Source organism: Chaetodon auriga, chromosome 24 (assembly GCF_051107435.1).
Source record: "Chaetodon auriga isolate fChaAug3 chromosome 24, fChaAug3.hap1, whole genome shotgun sequence".
In the NCBI taxonomy this organism is placed as follows: domain Eukaryota; kingdom Metazoa; phylum Chordata; class Actinopteri; order Chaetodontiformes; family Chaetodontidae; genus Chaetodon; species Chaetodon auriga.
Window position 1 is genome coordinate 15,337,023 of NC_135097.1, and position 20,001 is coordinate 15,357,023.

At 41.4% G+C, this 20,001-nt stretch overlaps 1 protein-coding gene across 7 annotated transcripts in view; it reads left to right on the forward strand.

The window, feature by feature from the left end:
• sorcs2 (sortilin-related VPS10 domain containing receptor 2) overlaps positions 1-20,001 on the forward strand; it is a 278,384-nt gene that overhangs the window by 201,051 nt on the left and 57,332 nt on the right. For all 7 annotated transcript variants that reach the window (XM_076724452.1, XM_076724453.1, XM_076724454.1 and 4 more), the window contains exon 4: positions 18,594-18,758. In XM_076724452.1, the coding sequence (XP_076580567.1) occupies positions 18,594-18,758 (165 nt within the window). The remainder of the gene's footprint in view (positions 1-18,593; positions 18,759-20,001) is intronic.

A 20,001-nucleotide genomic window follows, 5' to 3' on the forward strand; every position in this document is an offset into this window, starting at 1 on the left:
TCTTCCACAGCAAGTTGTTGGATTGTTTGCATATGACACCAGAGAGGCGCCACTGTCAATCAAATCTGATCGAAACCAATTTAATTGTCCCATTCAACTAGGTAATCTTTTCTTTATTGGTCAGTAATACCTGAACAATTTCCTAGGCGTTTCCGACAGCTCCTTCTTCTTCTTCTTCTAATTTATCAATTCCAATCGTTTTGTTCCTTTGTCTAGAGAGTTTCTCAGTGAAAACACATCAGGTCAGTTGAATGTAAAAAAATGGGACATTTGTATAAAGGCAAATGTACAATTCAACAATAAAGAAGAGCGAAGTTCAAAATAATAATCAATGATGAATCGATATTTACTGATGTTTATACTTAAAACCGGTTCCTAGTTCCAGTCCAGGAAATCATTATGAAACAATCTGTCAAACAAAGTCTTACTTCAAATTCTTATTACTTCATAACTAAAGACATGCTGGGATTGCTGAAAGGACAAAGTGGGCCACTGCCACAGAGCTCCAGATGCTTGTGGACCCCGAAGGTTCGTGTCTTGCGTTTTTTAATTCACTGACTTTATTCATCCCCAGCAGGCCAATTGAAAAGTACACTTTTTTTTCCTCTTTGATGCTAAATAACATATAAACTGTCACAATCAGCACCTACAGGCAGCTCTCGCCTCTTTCACGTCTTGTAGAGGAGCCCTGTGTCGAATTGTTTTTAATGCTGTCATTATTTTATATTATGTTGTGTTCACATTGTGCACATTTCTTAAAATAATTGCGTTTAATCTAATTACCACAAATGAAGTGACACACAGCAATTCTGTAGCGTAGGTGGTATCCCATCACACCATTGGTAATTGGTTTTTTGGGCTCTGGGCAAAATATAATGAATGTGCTATTTGTAGTATGTAGTGTGGTCTTAAAACCCCTGAAAACCTGGTTTCAAATCAAGTATTTCTCTGTAACATTAAATATGTATGTTTAAATAAGAAACAATACATTATAGCTCAGGGGGGAAGATGGAACTATAATTTATGAAGAGCCACAGAACTCAACTTAAGTGCTTCACCAGTAAATAAACAGGAAAAGAAAGACAAAGAATAAGCCTTTTGAGATAGTTGTAAACTACAAAAAGAATAAATAAATAAAAGAGTAGAATGAGAAGGGAAATTGAGTGTGAGCATATATGACTTTCTAACCTGCGCTCCATAATCCACCGTTCCACTTGAATGTCAGCTGCCCACAGTGGGAAACAAACAGATTCCCATCACTCAAAATCCCCTCACACTGTTGAGAAATCTCCTGTTTTCCTTATTAAAAAACCCACTTCTTGTCAAATTTCCCAAAAGCCAATTAAATACTCCATATCTGTTCAAATCAATTATCTCCACCACGCAAGTGTTCTGCAACGCTGTGGTGAAATGATTGAGCTAATGGGTTTTTGTTCCCACGCAGACGGTATCAAACCACTCCGCAGCAATTAAGATCATTATCCACCCCCGTGTTTTTGTTTAAGCCCATTTCAGGTCCATTTTGCTAACTCACAGGTTCAGCTGTGATTGAATTTGAAGCTAGGAGCACGTTGTGTACTTCCAACCTTGTTAAAACGCATCGGGTGACCACAAATGCACTTCAGCTGCTGAGAGCCGTGGTCATTTCATCCTGAGAGCTCTCCATGCCACAGATAATTGACCTTGTGGTGGAAAACAGCAATTAGTACCTCAAGTAGCTGAGATGTAGTTGAGGTTATTGTAAAATGACTTGCTGACTGGCAGCCTCACGCCGCAGACTCGTGGAACAAAGTGGAAAAACTAAATTCGGCATAACCAGCCGCTGCAGATTCATTGTTGAGCAAAACTGTGGAAAAAAAACGCAGACTTGCTTCCTGCTGCCAACCCTGCAGAAGGAAACTCTTCACCTAAAGTATAGCATCAACTGCATCATGACGTGTGAAAGGACTGACACAATAAGCAATGAATCACAACAAAACAATGCAAATATGGATAATTATGTGCAGCAGCAGGGAATTATCACAGCTTCACTGTGTTTTTTTCCTTCTGCTGCTCAGAGCTGTTTCTGCAGTCACTGCCGACGCAGACAGTAACACCAATAGTTTTATGAGCTGTTGATGCTGAGGTGCTAGTTCAAATAAAACGATTCAGCAATTAAAACATTAGAACACTCAAATTTCTGATGAAACATGTCATAAACATGGCACAGTTTTTGAGCTAAGCTAGAGAGGATTCATTGCTTGTGGAGAGGTTTTCAAACGCTTAAACCTTTATTTTTATATATCCGTCATTGCTTTATGTATTTCGTGGCCACTGCGAGCAGCACACCGGGCTGTGAACACATCTGACCTATCATCACCCTTCATGATGAACAGTACACATCCAGCACACACATGCAGCGCAACATCAGCATTCATTTGGAGTCGTGTTTGTGTCCAATATTCCTCTCCTTGTAGCTCTTTTTTGGTCTCCACCAACTCCTGAGAAAGCTGCCAGAAAGCACCACTACGTTCACCTGCTAGTCGCTAATAATTTTATCGACTGACATGTCGCTGTGGCGCACATAATAACTGCTGTGTCTCAGATGCGAAGGCAGACTGAGTGTGATGCCTCAAAACATGAGTCAGACACCAGAGACCAGGGTTCACATCCTATCTTGTACCAACAGTCTGCGTTTGCCTCTTTAAACTTTAACTACAATCGTTCTCTAACCTCGCTTGTTGTAATAAGTCAAAGCCACAGACTGAAGTCTTCATACAGCTCTGTGTTAACTGAGATGTGTTGGGATTCGTCTGTTTGTGTGTCTGGGCCAGCTGTCATCAAGCTGGGTTCCTCTTGTGTGTGCGCCTGTGAGAGTGTGTGTCCAGCAGCAGGGGTATGTATGCCAGTCAGAGCGATGCTCCCTGTCACTGGTGATAAGTGGTAATTGAATTTTGCCAGGCGGAGCTGACAGGGCAGGGCTGGCAGACTAGTGTGTGTGTTGCATGAGAGGGTTTTGGCAGCATAATGCTTTTAATTGTGTCAGTCAGGGGCGGCATGGAGGTCCGTCAACTGTAAAGTGCCGTTGCACTCTTTGTGTCTCTGCTGTCTCTCAGCCTTTGTGCTTCCATTCCTCTTTCTTTGTCTGTATCTCTTTCTTTTTTTTTTACTTCACTGGAATTAATCAAATGCATTATCCCTGAAGCTGCATACAACAGTTTAAAGCTGCGCTAATTAATATTTGTGGATGGATCAAGTGACTATGTTTAATGTGAAAGGTGGCATCTGTAGTGACTCACAGAGAATTATCACCCACTTGCTGATCTGCTCGGCTCTGTAGTTTTCTTTCCTTCGTAATCAGCAAAAATACAAAGCTAGCAACTAGCCAATGAACACACATGAGCGTTTAGCAGCAAAGAGCCAGATTGTTTCTCAGGAGTTTTTGCTATAAGGAGTGAATATTAGCATTGCTTTCACCGGGGGCCACAAACATGACTTTAAATGAATGCTAATGTCGCTCCGTGTCTGATTCATATCCAGACATTTGTTTGGGAGCTGGTCCGACTGTCCCCGTGAAGCCAAAAATATCACTGAATTCAGCTTTAACAAACTGAAACATGTCAGACTACGCATGCACTGCTTACATGCAGACCACTTGTTGTTGTGTTTAAATTCTTTTTAATTAATTTTAAAGGTTTTTTCTTAATTTCATTTGTTCACTATTATCATTATTATTTGGCAATTATAGAAAATGTGATTATTAACTGTTATTGTTTAATTTATCAGTATGATTTTTTTATTCTTTCCTTCCTTTTTTACTATTTGCTTAAAAAAACATGTAACATGTGATGCAAAGTGCAAATTTATTGGTATCGATTATTAACATGCCATGTCTACCAACAAAAACACATTATTAATACTGTATACTAGCGCTACATCTAGTATAATAGAATATATTTATACTATGTTATACTATATATTTGTAATACACAGTATGTATGCAGTAAGCAAGACTGCATGTTTAGGTGGAGGTGAAGTGCTGCTGCTCTCCTCTCCACCCAGTCTTTCCTTCTTATTTTCCCATCAGCTCTCTCTGCTTGTTTGTTCTTTCTGTCTTCTACTGTTTTTGTCCCGTCTTGATTAAGTCTCCAACCGTCTGCGGTTTTTCTCACAGTTGTCCTGCTCTCCTTTTGGTGAAGTGGGTGTTTACTGCTGCAAGGTTGCAAGGTCAAAGCGGCTCCCTCTCTCTCTCTCTCTCTGTCACCTTCTCTGTCTCCGCGAGGGTCTCTCGCCCCATGTCTGGACGCAGCCCTCAGTGTTTGTGGCAGTGGCAGGTCGTGATGGTTGGCTGATTAACCTTCGCAGCGCAGCCGCTGACAAACTGGCCTGGATTAATATCAGTCTGACCTGGCGCTCAATTACTTTCTATTTCTCACACATGCACATGCACACACACACACACACACACACACACACACACACACTGCTACCACTCTCATGTTTGCTGTGAATGTTGCATGAAAGTTTCGTCAAGTTTCGACACATATGTGCTTCTGACTTCTTCAATAATTATGATAATAATCACTAATTGATTACGACTGATCATCAGATGTTGCATGGTCAAAAAGGATAAAACACTTTAAAAACAATTCCAGCTTTTATCACGTTTAGAAGATATTTGATCGTTTCACCTCATCTTACCTACTGTATTTTTAATTGAGCATCATATATTATCATGTAGTTTCTCTAAGAAGGCAAAAAAGTAAAGCAATTTTATTAACAAATTGTGGCCCGCTTTGATTTGTCTTGAGTCAGCCATGATGGACATCACATATTTCACAGTCACAAAGAACCTTAAAGTTTTAATTTTTGAGATGAAACACAAGCAGAAATTGGAAATGAGATGCTCTCTTTCAATCTTATCTCAGCTCTGGCAGTGTCCCCGAATGACTGCATTAATGAAAAAAACAGGCAGTGGAATTATTTCTTGTCACTGTATTACATTTGCTGATGAGTTTGGAAAGTTGTTTTCAGTGTCTTTGTAATTAAACAGGACTGATTGGTCCCAGAAAGGCTCAGTGGTTTAGCAATGTCACCCCACAGCCAGGAGGTCAAATCGCAGGACTGGCAGAGTCTGAGTGTGAATTTGGCTGTTTTTTATGTATTTAATCTACGTGGTAGACCCAGTTATAGGTAAGCAACCCCCAAAGCGATCGAGTATTGGACTGCTACAGTAGGTAGGGAGGTAGGCTACGTCATTAAATGCTTTATTTCTTCCTGTTTTTATGACCAGAAATCTGCACATGGTGGTTTATTTTGAAAACTGACCGGTTCCCGTGCCTGACTTCCCGCCTTGGCTCATTCCACTCTGTGCAGCTTGATGCGATTTTCATCAGAAATAGGCTCGGCGTGTATTCCAAGTAGAGCAGAGTGTGCTGCGGTGCATCTGGTGGAATCACAGGCATTGTCCAGAATGACTGCGGAATGAGATACAGCCATGCCCAGTCGAATCAAGCCGTCAGATGATTGGTTTGAATTGGTGATCTCCCCCCTGTTCGTGTGCATACAGCCATGTGGGGAAAGACTGAAAGATGAAACTGTCATTGACTGACCTGATGGATGAAAGGCACGAAACAGTATGTTGTTTGATGCCTTGACTACAATCTGTTGCTTCATCCACAATTTTAAAACATGCAAATATTGTGTTCAGCCTGTAATGCATGTTCATCTGGTTTTGTTAGAACTTGGTATTCATTCCACTCTGAAAGTTTAGAGGATTGAACAGCTGACCTTATTTCCACTTCATAAGGTTCAGTTCCATCACATGGAATTCGTTCAGTCCACAGACGGAGAGCCAGGGTTTATTTTGACAATTCCACTACCTTCACCTACTGTCCTTCATGTCCAAGTCCGTTACCAAACCCTTCACTCAACACCTCTCAGCAACCCGTCTTACTTCTCATGTTTGAGGGTAAACCTGTACCACTGAATCTTATTATAATATTAATATCATACATTACTTGACCAAAAATGCTACGCCAACGAGCAAATTCAGGCAGACAACTGGAAACTGTTGTTTTCCATTCACTTTCACATTTTTCAAATGCTCTCCTCATTATATGGCAGTGCATTTCAGCCGCTAGTGTTCTGCTATGATTGCTTCTTCACAGCTCACCAGTAAACTATGCTACAACTGCTGCATCAGGCAGCATTCATATAGCATTTTATGAAACCTACCTCCACCCCAGGATCCAGTTGTATCTCTAATTTCCCATGGGGGGGATGATAGCTGTAGCTCAGATGGTACGATTTGTGATTTGAGCACATGCTCATTTGTCTTGAGTGAGACACTGAACCCCACATTCTAATGAGCAGGCCAGCACCTTGCTTGGTCATCCAAAATATCACTGGACCAAAGAAACATAATGTAATGTAATCTGAAATTGTGAAGGAATGTGGATGAAAACAGTCAAAATAAGTGCATCTGGGCCCACAGCTTCCGAAGCTGAGACACCCGGAGGGAATTCAGTGATGAACCTCTGCTCCTCCACTTGAAAGGTGGATGATTCGGGCATCTGATCACGATGCCTTTTGGGCACGTTCAGGGACGAGGAACTCCTGAGGCAGACGCAGACCACACTGGAGGGATTGCATATCTCATCTGGCCTGCTAAAAGACTTGTGTCGGAGGAGCTGGACAATATTTCTGAACATGCAACACAGCATCAGAATGCACGCAAGGTTTAGAAGTTCCTCGAGACGTGTTGACATTGTTTCCTCTGATGCCTGAAGAGTATTAGACCAGTTCTTTTTGTCTGGCTTCGAGTACTGGACCGCTCTGTGATGAGCTGGCAGGCCTCAAGGACCCCCTCATGGAGGAAAACTACTGACATCCTCAGCTACACATTTATGACTCCATCATGAAAAGTGCACAAACCCACACTGAAGTATTTTAGCCTGTTGAATATGTTTGCAATATAAAGTAAGCAGGCCAGCCAGTTGTGGTTTTGTGTGTTTTGCTTTGAGAGAATTTTAGTGCTTAGAGAAGAAGGACCACTTTTCCCTGGAAATGTTCTTCATTGAAAAGCTATTTTTAGCAGGGATTCTCACTTAAGACTTCATTATTTCTTATAATGTGAGGACATAAGGCAGCCAGGCATGTTTGAAGCCCATACGAAACTAAAGAAAATAACCCCAAATCTGGCTTCTGTGGTGCAGGCTGCTTTCAGATTTGCTACTTGAGAAAGCCTTTCAGTGAACCTTGCAACCCGGAGGCGGCAGGACGATAGAGGGCACACGCGCAGCGCCACACCAGCCACAAAGCTTAGCTGATCCAGCTTCAGTTTAAGAAAAGTAAACTGACATAAAGTATGTAGAGGGCTCTCTAAAACCAATAAAACTTGGCTAAGTGGGCTTTATATTGGCTGAGTTGCCAGTCAAGACCTCATGCAGTACAGCGAGGTATTTCTTGCATTGTCCATAGTTGTAGCTTATCAGCAGAAAAGCAGACTTGAAGCAACTCTAAACTATTAATTTAGGTTTCATATTAGCCATTCCCAGCTCCACCGGTCTACTCCAGCGAAACGGGAGGCTGTTTCCACCTTTTATGCACAATTCACAAACGCTTTTTTTTTTTTTAAACTGGGAATTATCTGTAGCCAATCAGATGGCTACTTCAGTTACAGTCAATCGCATAGGGGTAGATTCCAGCTTATCATTTAATGTGATTACACAGAGTTATATCCTTACACACCATACATAATATATAAAACCACAGCTGTGAAATGTTATTCTATGTTACATAACACTGCTGCTTAGCTTTGGCATTTCTTTTATTAGAACATCCATAAAGCAGCACAAAACATTTGAGATGCGTGAACATTTGTGAATTGAGCCACATCAGGGTTTCAGCGCTAATATGCAAAATCAAAGAAATATTTGATGTGTGAGTCAGAAATACTTTTGCAAGCCTTATTATTTTATTTTTTTTTTTTTACATGAGGATTTGTTGTACATTTCTAATATGATAACTGTTTTGGTGTGCATTGAAAAAGAGTTATAAGGACAGCTGTGAATGCTTCTTTGTGCATTCATCAATACTGAGACTGATCTGAGTCCATGTGTGCTGGCACAGTAAGCTCAGAGCTCAGCTTTTCTAACCGATATCTGCTTGTGTGTTGAGGAATCCATTTTAGACAGACTTTGAATGCCTCTAATATAATAATAATAACTGAAAGACAATGTATTAGCCTACGTCTGCAAGAAGCTCAGTCAAAAAAATATCAATCCAGTTAGAACAAATACGCCAGAAATAAATATCAGACATTTTTCACCGACTTTTCAGACATAGCACAGCGGAAGTCAAGCAGCTGAGACACAGTGTATTATAATATGTCTCCCCATTCAATATATTGTTCGTATCACAATTAGCTCCACCTAATTATCTATTCACAAAAATATCGTCGAATAACTTTTGCCAGTTTCTACCTGGTGTGATTCAGAATAGCTTGGTCTTTCCATTGAAGACGCTGTCGTTCTATATTAATGAAATAAGTATTTTTATCTGAGGTCAGAAATACGTTCAGTCAGATATTTCATCTGTGAACAAGTGAAATGCAGATTCTCAGTTTCACTTGGCATCACTTGTTGTTTATTACTCTGGCATTGCAAATACTGTTTACTCATGTCAGACGTAAGTTTTCATGGAGATGAATGCCACAGAGTTAGTAGTGTGTGTGTGTGTGTGTGTGTGTGTGTGTGTGTGTGTGTGTGTGTGTGTGTCTGAGTGGATGGCACTTGACACTTGATTGGCAGCCATCAGTAACAGAGGAAAGCCTTTCAGGTGTGCACCTTTATAGTGAGGCTCTTTCTTACACACACACACACACACTCGCTCACACAGCTTCTGGCAGGGAGGTCCAGGTTTTTTTTTTTTTTAACTTTATGTAATTAAGTCTAGAATAATTGCTCAGAGGTTCCTCTCTTCCTCTCCTCCCTCTCATTCTCCTCTCCTCTTCTTTACTTGACAGAGGAATGTAATTAAAAAAGGGAGAGAGAGCCTTCCCGAGGTTTGATCATTGTCTCCATCCTCTAATGGAGAGCTTAGACCTGCCGTCTATCATTGACGGCTAGAGAGGGATACAGAGAGAGACCGAGGAGGAGATATCGGAAGAGCGACGAAGATAGAGAGATCCGTCAATGAGGGGGAGAGTGATGGAGAAAGGCAGGAGACAGCCGAGGCAAACAGAACATCAGGCAGGCAGATAATCCAGAAAGATGTGGAGAAATAGATCAGGGAGGGAAGACAGTGAAGGAGAAAGCGATAGATTATCAGGGAATTCTGTATAAAGCTATTATATGTTATTGTTTACTCAATTTTTCTTTAGTTTTTGGCAGCCTTTAACCAACACCGTTTCCCATAAGCCCCTAGACCACTGTGGGTAAAACATAGGGATGGATGATATCAAACTTTTTCGACCAATTCTTTAAGTTGCATTTTTAACTATACAGATACTGATAACATACTTCATTTTTTTTGCAGAAAGACAGGAAGAAATGGTGAGTGAGGGGTTGCATTGAGTTACAGACGTTAGCAGAACGTAGGCCAGCATGGACGTGATGTCCTGACTTCACCTCTCTGCAGAAACAGTCGACTATAGGGAGCCATAGTTAGTGTTGGCCAAGTTATTTTCAAACTGTTATACATTACATATGACCAGTTACCTTTGGTTTGAAAGTAGTTAGTTACTTTACAATATTATAAAATTCTTTTCTATATAATGGTTTGTATTAGGCTCCATACAGGCTCACATTTCAGCTCCTGAAGCATTTATTTACATTTATTTTTTTGTGCTAGTTTGTACTTTTAAGCATTAGTGAGGAGGCTGTTGCTTTTCTTGACTCCAGTTGTGTTTAACAGCAGTGTTTTTGAGTTCTTTTCCCTTATGCTGAATGTCATTAAAGACTTGCTGCTAATGGCTGATGAACGCTTAATAGCCAGCAGTCATGCATTACATGATATAGTGTACTATAACTGTAATAATATTACAGAAATCTTATTTATAGCTACTTCCTCCTACTTATTTCCACAGTTGAAAAGTTACAAATTTGGTGATTCAGCATAAACAAAATCACAGAAACAAGGCAGTAGTTAAATCTAGTCATGATGATGGAGATTAAAGCTAAGCCTTATGAGCTCGGGAGGCTGACAGTTACTCCAGCCTCAGACCTAGTGAACTCAGCATGAGTTGAAACTACCGTTTCCAGCATCGACAATGAACTTTCACACTCAGTTATAGATTCAATGAGATTTAAAGCTGAAAGAGCACATTTGGTTTCTTTGGGGGTGAAAGTCAGAATGCAGCGTCTGCATTTTCAGGGTTCTGTGTAAGGCGTGACACGATTGTACTTGGGGGTAAAGTAATCTGCTAAAAAATTCATTGTTTCTGTCTCTGTTGTCTTTAAAGGGCAAAACAGCGAATGTATTTTTTGTATGATGTCCCGAAACCTGTGTTTGATTCAGCCTCGTTAAGCAAAAGCACGCCTTAATCTTGCGTGCGATTTTTAGGTACAGTTTTAAAAATGTGTTTTGCAGCTGGCTGGAGAAGTTGCTGTAGAGCAGGGGATGAAGGCAAAAAAGACACAAAGAGAGACGAGAGTGTATCTAAGTCCTTGTCAGTCACAATCTCTGCTCTTTGGGAGGCTTCAGACGGAGGGAGTAGCTAACGGATAACAGGGAATCTGGGACAGGCAGTGACGTACCACACACCCACACTCCCACATAAAAACACACACCCCTCTTTATTGTATCTATCCATGCTGTCAGTCTCAGCGTTACCACACACTCTCTGCCTCTTTCTGTCCCATTAATTCAATTTCACTGATCAAATGTGCTTCAATGGCATGAAATAACACACAGAAACATCCATATTGAAGCTGCAAAGGTTGTGCTTGTGGAGGTGATTTGCACCAATGCACAAGTTGAGAAATGAATTAAGTGTCAACAGTCTTGGGGAACAATCAAAGATTAAATCATAGAAAAAAATACATTTGTTATAAAACCTTTCCAAAGATGAGAACAGGAGTAACCATGTGTCTTTTTCCACGCCTGAGTGCATCAGCGCGTCTCAATGCATGTGTGCTTGTTGACAAAAACATGCTAAATTATTAATTGGCTTTTGACTCGGGGTCATGTGTAAAAGTTGACCCCCACTTGCAGCGTGCATGTCTATCAGTGTTTTTCTCTGAACTCGAGCCAAGACGTGGGATTTGCCGGAGTCGAGCACGTTTGCCAGTCACCTCCACTGTAGTACAGTGCAGCAGTCGGGCAGGGGGGATGTATAATACATGAGGAAGCCTCAGGCTAATGCACTTGAGCTGTCGCCAAGGTGGGTGAAAACGCTCTCAGACCTCTGATCTCCCCATATCCAACACCTCGCAGGACAACATGTCGCCCATGTTTGCCTCCCTTATTCTCCATTTCGAGCAAACGCATCATTTCTCACCTTGCGTTCAGAGAGGTGTGAGTGTGAAGTGACGGTGGTGCGGTGCAGCACAAGCTCTGCACAACTTGCTCAGACTCCTGTTTAGTTAAAATCTTTATTTTATTGAACAAGAGGAAAAATACAACGGAGAGTGCAGATAAATTCTGTTGTCTCCGTTGTGAATCAACTTGCTTCAGGGATTAACTTAATCCAGTGACATTTTGTTGATTCTAGCCTCACTCTGCCTTGAATAAAGATATTGACAGAAGGGAGACTGCACTGGAAACAAGTGAAATTATCTCATCACAGGCAACGTTTTTAACTAAATATGAGACCAAATGTACAGCATATCCCTTCTCATTCCTCTTCTATGTCAGGACAATATGCTGTTATTGAAGCAATTTGGTTTTACCAGAAGCAGAAAGTTCATTCTTGACCTCAGAAACAGCAGTTTGACAAAACAATCTCAACTCAAGGTCTCTGAGCAGCTTGCTGCAAGGCTGATGTGATTTAAAGCAACATAAAAATGTTAATGCTCCAAATAAAGTCAACCAGCAAAGGCCCCTGAGCTGGGGTCTACCCTAACCCTAACCCCTAAACCACAGGGGTCTCTCAGTTTCTTTTTCATCCATTCCATCGCAGAGTGGTAGTATAACACACACCACCTCCCACACTCTGTCAAGTGATTGCAACAACTACATTTTACTAATGAATGAACCCAGTTTTCGTCTGATGAGAGCCTGAGGACGATCCTTGTACAACAAAGCACTTAGACGGTCCAACAAGGGTCTTCTGTAGGTGAGACTCAAAGAAAAGTTGTGTCAAAATTGAAAGGTCCATCTGTTAGATCGAAATGGACATCAGTGATTGTTTAGTAGGTGGATGCAAGCGACTAAAAAACGTATGTATTCCCAACAGACCACGACTCAATGAGCTACCGTCACACGGGGGCCTCTCTCCCAGAAGAAACCACAACCCAAGCAATTTACATATGTAATTGAGTGGAAAGCAATTGTGCTGGAAGCCGCTCGCTGCAAGCAGCTACCGGTATGCATGTGTGTGTGTGTGTGTGTGTGTGTGTGTGTGTGTGTGTGTGTGTGTATTTATGTTTTGAGACCCCAGATATCAATGAGAAAGCAAAGGTTTTTATAACAGCCTCGCAGATCGGTCCGTCTTCTCAATCAGTCACAATAACATTGTAGTCACCAAACTAATTTTCTGACTTGTCATAGCATAGCAAAGCACACTTATAACAAACTGTGTTTATAATGGCTCAGTTCCATCAATTGTCCCACTAAGCCGTGACAGTGAGGCAACATGCACACCACCACAACCCTGGAACCAGCTCCCCTAAATGGGTAATATTTACTGTTATCAATTACTCCTGTGCTTGGCAAAATGTCCACTGTGAAAAGGGTGTATTCTAGAGATCTGGGAACACTGCAACGTTACTGAGGTCCAATGGGTCAAGAAACACTATCAGTCAGATGAACAGGCAGGTTGCAAACAACATTGCCATTGTCCAGGACATGACCCGACACCGGGCCATGGAACATTTGCTAACGGGCCATGAGAATCGATATGAATCTGCAAACAAATCTTAATAGTAAATCCTTAAACTTTATAAGCTATTTGCATCTTCCCTCATCCCTTCTTGTCAGTCCCAAAACAATGGAACTGTAGTCAGTAATGAGTGTAAAAAGTCCTTTGTCCCATTTAGCTACTCAGTCTGAGTGTGCTCTTATTATTGTCACAACTAGTTAGTTAACCTGAGTAAAAACCAGGCCCCCAATCTTTCAATTCCCCAGCTAGCAACAGTAATAAGAACCCAGACTGAGTAGCTACTGTGAGTACGTAATGATGGACTCATGACTTCACTTACTGCTGAACTGCAGTTCAGAGTCTGTATCCTGTTATTAGTGGCCAGCAGTTTGCGAGCTAACCTGAGCAGAAAACAGACCCCCAAAAAATTCATCCATGGAGCAAAAGAGGTTGGAAAAATTTTTTGGTAAAATTCAAAAGTGAGTGCTGCAAAAAAGTGGCTTAATTTAGTCAACATTGATGCAGGAAATCAGTATATTTCTGTTTAAATGTGAAGTTTTTTACTTTAACTATCAAGATATCTAACTCTGTCGCCTGATTATAAATGCATCAGGTAACAAAACTGGAAACTCTAAGCTTGGTAAATCTAATGAATCTTCTCTGAAGGCATCATCAGTTCAATTGAAACACCTTTTCCACCTCTATCATCTTCGTGTGCGCGCTCATATTTTGTACCCTCCGGGTGCCTTTGACATGCTGCGACATTTGTGCATGTGTGTGTCCCATGTACAAGCTTTCTCCATTCTCAAGACCTGAGGAGTTTCCATCATCCATATCAGCACAGAGCATCAAAACCATTTAACTGCTTGAAGTTGTGACATGCAATGCAGAGTACACACAAGCATTCTCATCCTCCTCTGGCCTGTAGACATTCATGCCGTTCAAGCTGCAACTGCACGCCAGCGCTCCTCCATAAGCTATTCTAAGCTTCTAAGTAGATTGTGTTGTTTTATAATAGATTATAGGGCTGATACCCTCTGATGTGTGTCAACACAGCAGGACTTGTGTGCGATCAGCTCCCACAGTCAGATTGACTGTGATCGAAAGATTATCAAACGCCGCACGGATTCGGCATCCGCTGCAAACCACACTGGTGTTTAAGCCCTTTACAGATTAAAAAGAGCTGAGTTTTGTTTCTATCAGTCCCCTTAATGTGTCACACCCCTACAGTATCCAGAGCAGACACAGGAAGTTTAGAGTCTGCTTTTATCTGCGGCGCACAATAGCAGCACTGTGCTTCCCAAAGCTTGAGTTATTACACAGAGGAAATCGTTATGGAGGAGGAATGTATCAAAGTCTTTTGATTGTGGAGGATCGTAACTTGTGCTACAGGAGAGGAATTGTAGTGTCTGTCTGCCCTCCCCCAATCCTCTTCTTTTTTTCTTTTTTTTTTAAGCTTCCCCCAAAATTTCCCTGTCTTATCAGTAAGTTGGTGAGTCAAGCTCAGTTTCAACTTTAGTATGAAGGTTTGAAGGCATGCTGACGTGCAGACAGTTTGACAAGAGTGCCACTTGTTGGCAAGTCCCGTTACTGCGTCGGGGAGGCTGTGAGTCTGTGCATTTCTGCAACATGATACAAACCTTTCTGCTCGGACACGGCCTGTGGTGGAGCCTCACGAGTCGGCGTTGGTCGTCTTTAAAGGGTCACAAGCCGAAAAGGCTGGGAACCAGTGTTCTACATTATATGCGTGCACACATCATGCATTTGTGCAGAGAGTACACTGCAAAAAGTATTGGCTTGGGCTTTTGATAAATGACATTCTATCTTTTGATGAAACTCATCGGGTTTGTTGAGGGTTTTTTTCAGCTCAAAGACGAGAATGTTAACCTTAAAGTAAGTAACAAACTAAATAAATAAATTATGGAGATGTTGGTTTTCACTGGTTTTCACTAGACATCACAGATTTGATTTATTCTAGTTATTTTCTGTAAATGACGTTTTGCAACATGAAAGTCAAAATGCAAGAGCTTTCTCGACAATGCCAGGCCGCCTTTGTTAGTGTTTCTTCAATCGTTTATTTTGATGAAACGTTATTGATCAAAAAGCGTTCCAATGTAGTCACGCTGAGCCGAAAAATAATTGAATCGACTTATTAAAAAAGCCCTTGTGTGGAGTGTTTTAGAAATGTGCAAGTCTGTAAAACGGCCAAGCCCTGCGTAGGACTGTCTCACCCACCGGGTGCAGACAGTCCTCGATGGTTCCCATAGAAAAGCTTGGAAACACATCAAGTTTTGTTTTTTGGTTGTTTTTTTTTTTTTTTGGTTTTACAAGAGAAAAGCCTTCAAGGATGAACACTGACTGGTTGGTTTGGCAGATGTTTGCCTGGTTAACTTTCCCTCCAATAAAGACCAGCGCTGAGCTTTTTTTGAACTGTCTCCATGCAGTCACTGACATGTGAGGCTAATCGGTGGAGTGTCCCCTTAAAACTGCCAAGATGTTTTGGTTTTTTTTTGTCTTTTTGCAGAGTGTGTGACCAAAACGAAACAGGGTAATAGCTATTTGCGTTGTTGGCCGTGCAGCTATTTCAGGCCGTTATGGGCCAGTAGTTCTAACTTCATCATATACAGCAAGGCTTCACCTCTCTAAATAACATCTGTAATATCCAGAAGCTTAAAACTTTAAAGAGTCAACACACTCCGCATGCATACACACGTCCATGCATCATGAATCAAACATGATTTTTTCAGGTGCTTCTTGTCTCACGGTACATTTTCTGTCATCGTTTGGCGATGTGATGTGTGGGCGGCCTGTGTGTGTGTGTGTCCTGAGGATGTCCAGCTGTCAGAGCTCAACTAGGTTAAACTGAGTGATGTCCTTTAAATAGAGACATATTGGCAGAGGCAGGCTGACCTGATTGATGGTCCTGCCCCACAGGGACGTGAAGACAAACCACAGTGAGATGAGCATGAAAGGGAGGCCTCTCATTGGTTCATGCAGTAGAAGCCAAAGATTTTGTTAGTTTCCAACTTCTTGTCATCGCTCAGTTAGGACCAGCGACAGAGCAGAGGGTACAAATGCAGGATTGTGACTGAAGAAGTGTTTGTCAAGTCCCTAAATCCTCTGGAAAAACTCCTGCTTTCTCAGAACAAATGCTCCCAGGGTGCCCTTGAGCAAGGCACTGAACCATGAGCCTTCTTAGTGGATCTGCTTGGCTGTCAACAGCAGGCACTGTGGGCAGCTCCCAGGTGGAAACGCAGACATACCCAGGCAACATTCGCAACATGAACACATAGAGCGACTTTAAAGAAGAAAGAGGCAGTCCTACGTCCCTCTCCCCCCCCCCCCCCCCCCCCCCCGCTCTTCACCACTGCACCGCTCGTCCTTATAGGCCTTCCTCTGGCAGGCAAACAAACATTGGGCCTTTAATTGACCATGTTGCTCAGGGAAGTGTTTTCAGAACAAGCAAGAGTTACACACACAGAAACACACACACACACACAGAGCTCTCAAGTAGTGCAGCCAGCAGGATGTGAGGCATGCTACGCCGGCTGCCTAAATACAGTCATGATGAGAATACTGAAAAGGATTTGTGTGCATTCTTACTCACTATCTTGTGAGTCTCACTGCATACAAATTTATTTGATTTTTGGAGAGAAAACATATATATTTAATGATATGTTACCTGGATGTAACTCCAGTTCTATGAATCTGTGTGTGTAAATGAAAGAATGTGAGGTCGCTGTGTGTAATGTAAAGCATTGTATCAGCCCGTCCTCAGCAGAAACACGGCTGTATAGGTCACATGTTTAGGTATGAGGATGTGTTGGATCATATACAATCTGTCTGGTATGGCAGTGGTGATATCAATGGCTGACATCTGACCACAGCCATATATAAAAATGTATGCCCTTAAACCTCTGACATCAACTATAAATCCAGTTTAACCACCTGGCTCTAGGTTTCCGTTATGTCGGTTAGTCTGTGGTCGTTTGCTTAAATGTAGCTTTTAAAACGGGGCCCCTCTACAACTGAGGACCATAATGTTTTAATACAGGACCCAGTTGATACACTTTAGCGGTGCAAATCCCAGACTAATTAATAAGTAATTAAATTTTCAAAAACCAACTGACAGGGAGTGAAACGGGGACTTTGGGGCCCCTGGAGGTCTGGGGCTTTGGGACGTAAACTTTAATACCCTGTTGTTCTGTCACGTTTTCCTTTTTTAGAATGTTCAACGATGAAAACTGTTCAAAATAAGTATAAATTTACTAATAAAATATTCAAAGCCCCCGAAGTCTTGGCTTCAAAACTTAAATATTTCTCTATAACATTAAATATTCACGACTGAATAAGCAAGTTCAAGTTTGGAACGGACACATTCTTAAGTTTATTTATTAGGAACTTTATCAAATTCAGCTAATTGGGTTCATGGATGTGTGAATGGGGTCACATTTTCATGCAAGTGTGTGGCGTCACCTTTTTCACGTAGAGCGCCATTTCTCATAGTAAAAGTCTGAAAGAGAAAATGTGTTTGGGGCCTTTAAGTTAAGTGACGCTTCACCCTCGTGCTCACGCAGCTAAGGCCTGTCTTCTCTATACCCTGTTGTACTGAATTCCCCCAACCAGCGGCTATTTCACCCTTGAAAAACAATAGCAAACATGTGGCGCTTCTGACATGGTTGAATATTTGTGGTTCCTCGAGGACTCGTGCGAGGATCCGAATCTTTTGTGAATAAATGAAACCATGCGATTCAAAATGAGAATAAACACTGGAGAGAAAAAAAAAAGGCATAAACACTTGTTTGATAATGTCTGCTCTGTGGATAGACTGTCAATGGCCTGGTTGCTTATTTGTGTGCGAAACAAGCAGAATGAATGTTTTAAATAATCATTACAAGCTGCACTTCCCTTTCCTATTACACACTTTATGTCCATTAATCTAAAAACCTTGACAACAGAAGGAAACAGATGCTTGGAAAGAACACAGCTGTCGGCGAACCATCTTCATTATTTGCTTGAGCGAAGAAACAGTTGTAAAGGTTACTAAACTATAACAAATACTTTCTGTAAAGAGCAGGTGCAAACATCACCGGGATGATGTTGAACACCACAACCTAAAAACATTCACTGGATAGTTTCCCATCTCCCACAAACTCCCAAAGAACGCGCCTGGTTCATTAGTTTCTATCGATCACCCCTGTTGGTAGCCTCAGTTCTGGGTGTCCGGGACATAATTGTGATTGGTGGGTTGGCAGGTCCTGCTGTGCCCTGTGTTTAATGCCTTCACTTTATGAGCTATAAAACTCTGAATAGATAATCAATACAGTGTCGCCTCGGTCTAAGCAGCATCTAAGGTTGATGGAAAGTTCGTATGGCCCAGAGAATGGCCTTGAATAAAATGTGTGTTCATGGCCGTGCATGCATTTACCAGTTTTCCAGTGCGAGCAGGGGAATTAATATGCACAAGTATTGATATGAGGAGGATAGCCGTTTCACGTCTGCCATGCTGACTGAGCTGTGAATACACTGCGGGACATTACCCTTTGACCGTTTCACCTCTGACCTTTTTTCCTCTATTTGTCTCTCTCAGGTAGTGCTGGTGGGTTCGTCCATAAATGAGAGGGATCAGATGCTGTTCATCAGCACAGATGAAGGTTCCTCCTTCCAGCGACAGTCCATATCCTTCACCCCGGACACGCTCGTCTTCCACCCCAAGGAAGAAGACAAGCTCCTGGCCTACTGCAAGGAGGGCAGGGTGGGTATCATAGCGCTGCAGAAACATGAAAATGAATAGCTGATGCTGTAGCTGCAAGAGGGAACAAGAAGACAGCATGATGTTAAACCAGCAAGACGTCTCTGCTGTCAGTGCAGCAATGCATTAAATTTCAATTTTCACAAGCACCAGCACAACACGAAGCTCAGAAAGAACTTGATGTGTGATTCATCAACAATACGGCTGTAGGGCGAATCTTCTTAAGCAAGTGAAATAAACAGAACGGTGGCCACATCCAAATACACACACACGGTCTTGATATTGCATTTCGTATTGAAAACATGTCGCAGTTTGTCACACTTTGCTGTCTGTGGGAAGCTCTTTGAAATATCTTGCCTGGAAAAAGTCTGGACTAGGATGCAACAAATACACATTGTAAGTCTCTTTGTGTACACTTTTTTCAGATGATCTAAACAACTCTTTTTGGTGTCGAAGTTGAAACAAGAAGTGGGTCTTTAAATTTTAAACATTTTGATGTTTGCATTGGACAGTTTAGGTGATCATTTGACTGTTGTTGAGCCTTCCATCCTTTAATGCAAAGAAAGATCATTTGTATAGCACTTTTAAACAATAAGACAAGACAGTACTGTGCATAAGACATAAAAGATAAATAACAGACACAAGGCAATATAAGAAGACAGATAAACAGGATTTAAAAACAGTAAAATAATATAGTGGATAAAGTCAGTTAAAACCTGTCTGATCATGTTTATTGTCCTTTTAAAATTATTTGTAATGGAAATAATGAAACTAGGAAAATATGACCCAGCATCATGTGAACACTGCACTAGAAATGTTAGCTGATTTTGAGTAGCTAGCAAGGACTACTGTAGCTACACTACATGAGCGTTAGTGGGAAATGTAGTACCTAAAAACAATAGCAATGCTACATGCAGTGTTAGCACTGAGTACTGTGTTTAATGCATACAGTAAGTAATGTACTTCCACCTCAAGATTCAAAGTGAATTTTGACATCCCATCTCAAAACAATTAATACTAATATTATTAATATTCACATTAAAGGCATAATATGCAACATTTCCTCATTAAAATGTCTAAAAACGACTAGAACAATGAGATTAGACTAGAAAAAAAAATGTTCTTTAGTCGAGTTGTGTACTTAGAGCATCCCAAATGTTTCCAACAATAATCCAACCCAGAGAAATCTTGGAATTTTATACAAGGTAAGGGTGTGTTTTACCTCACCACCTGTCAATGGTGTCAT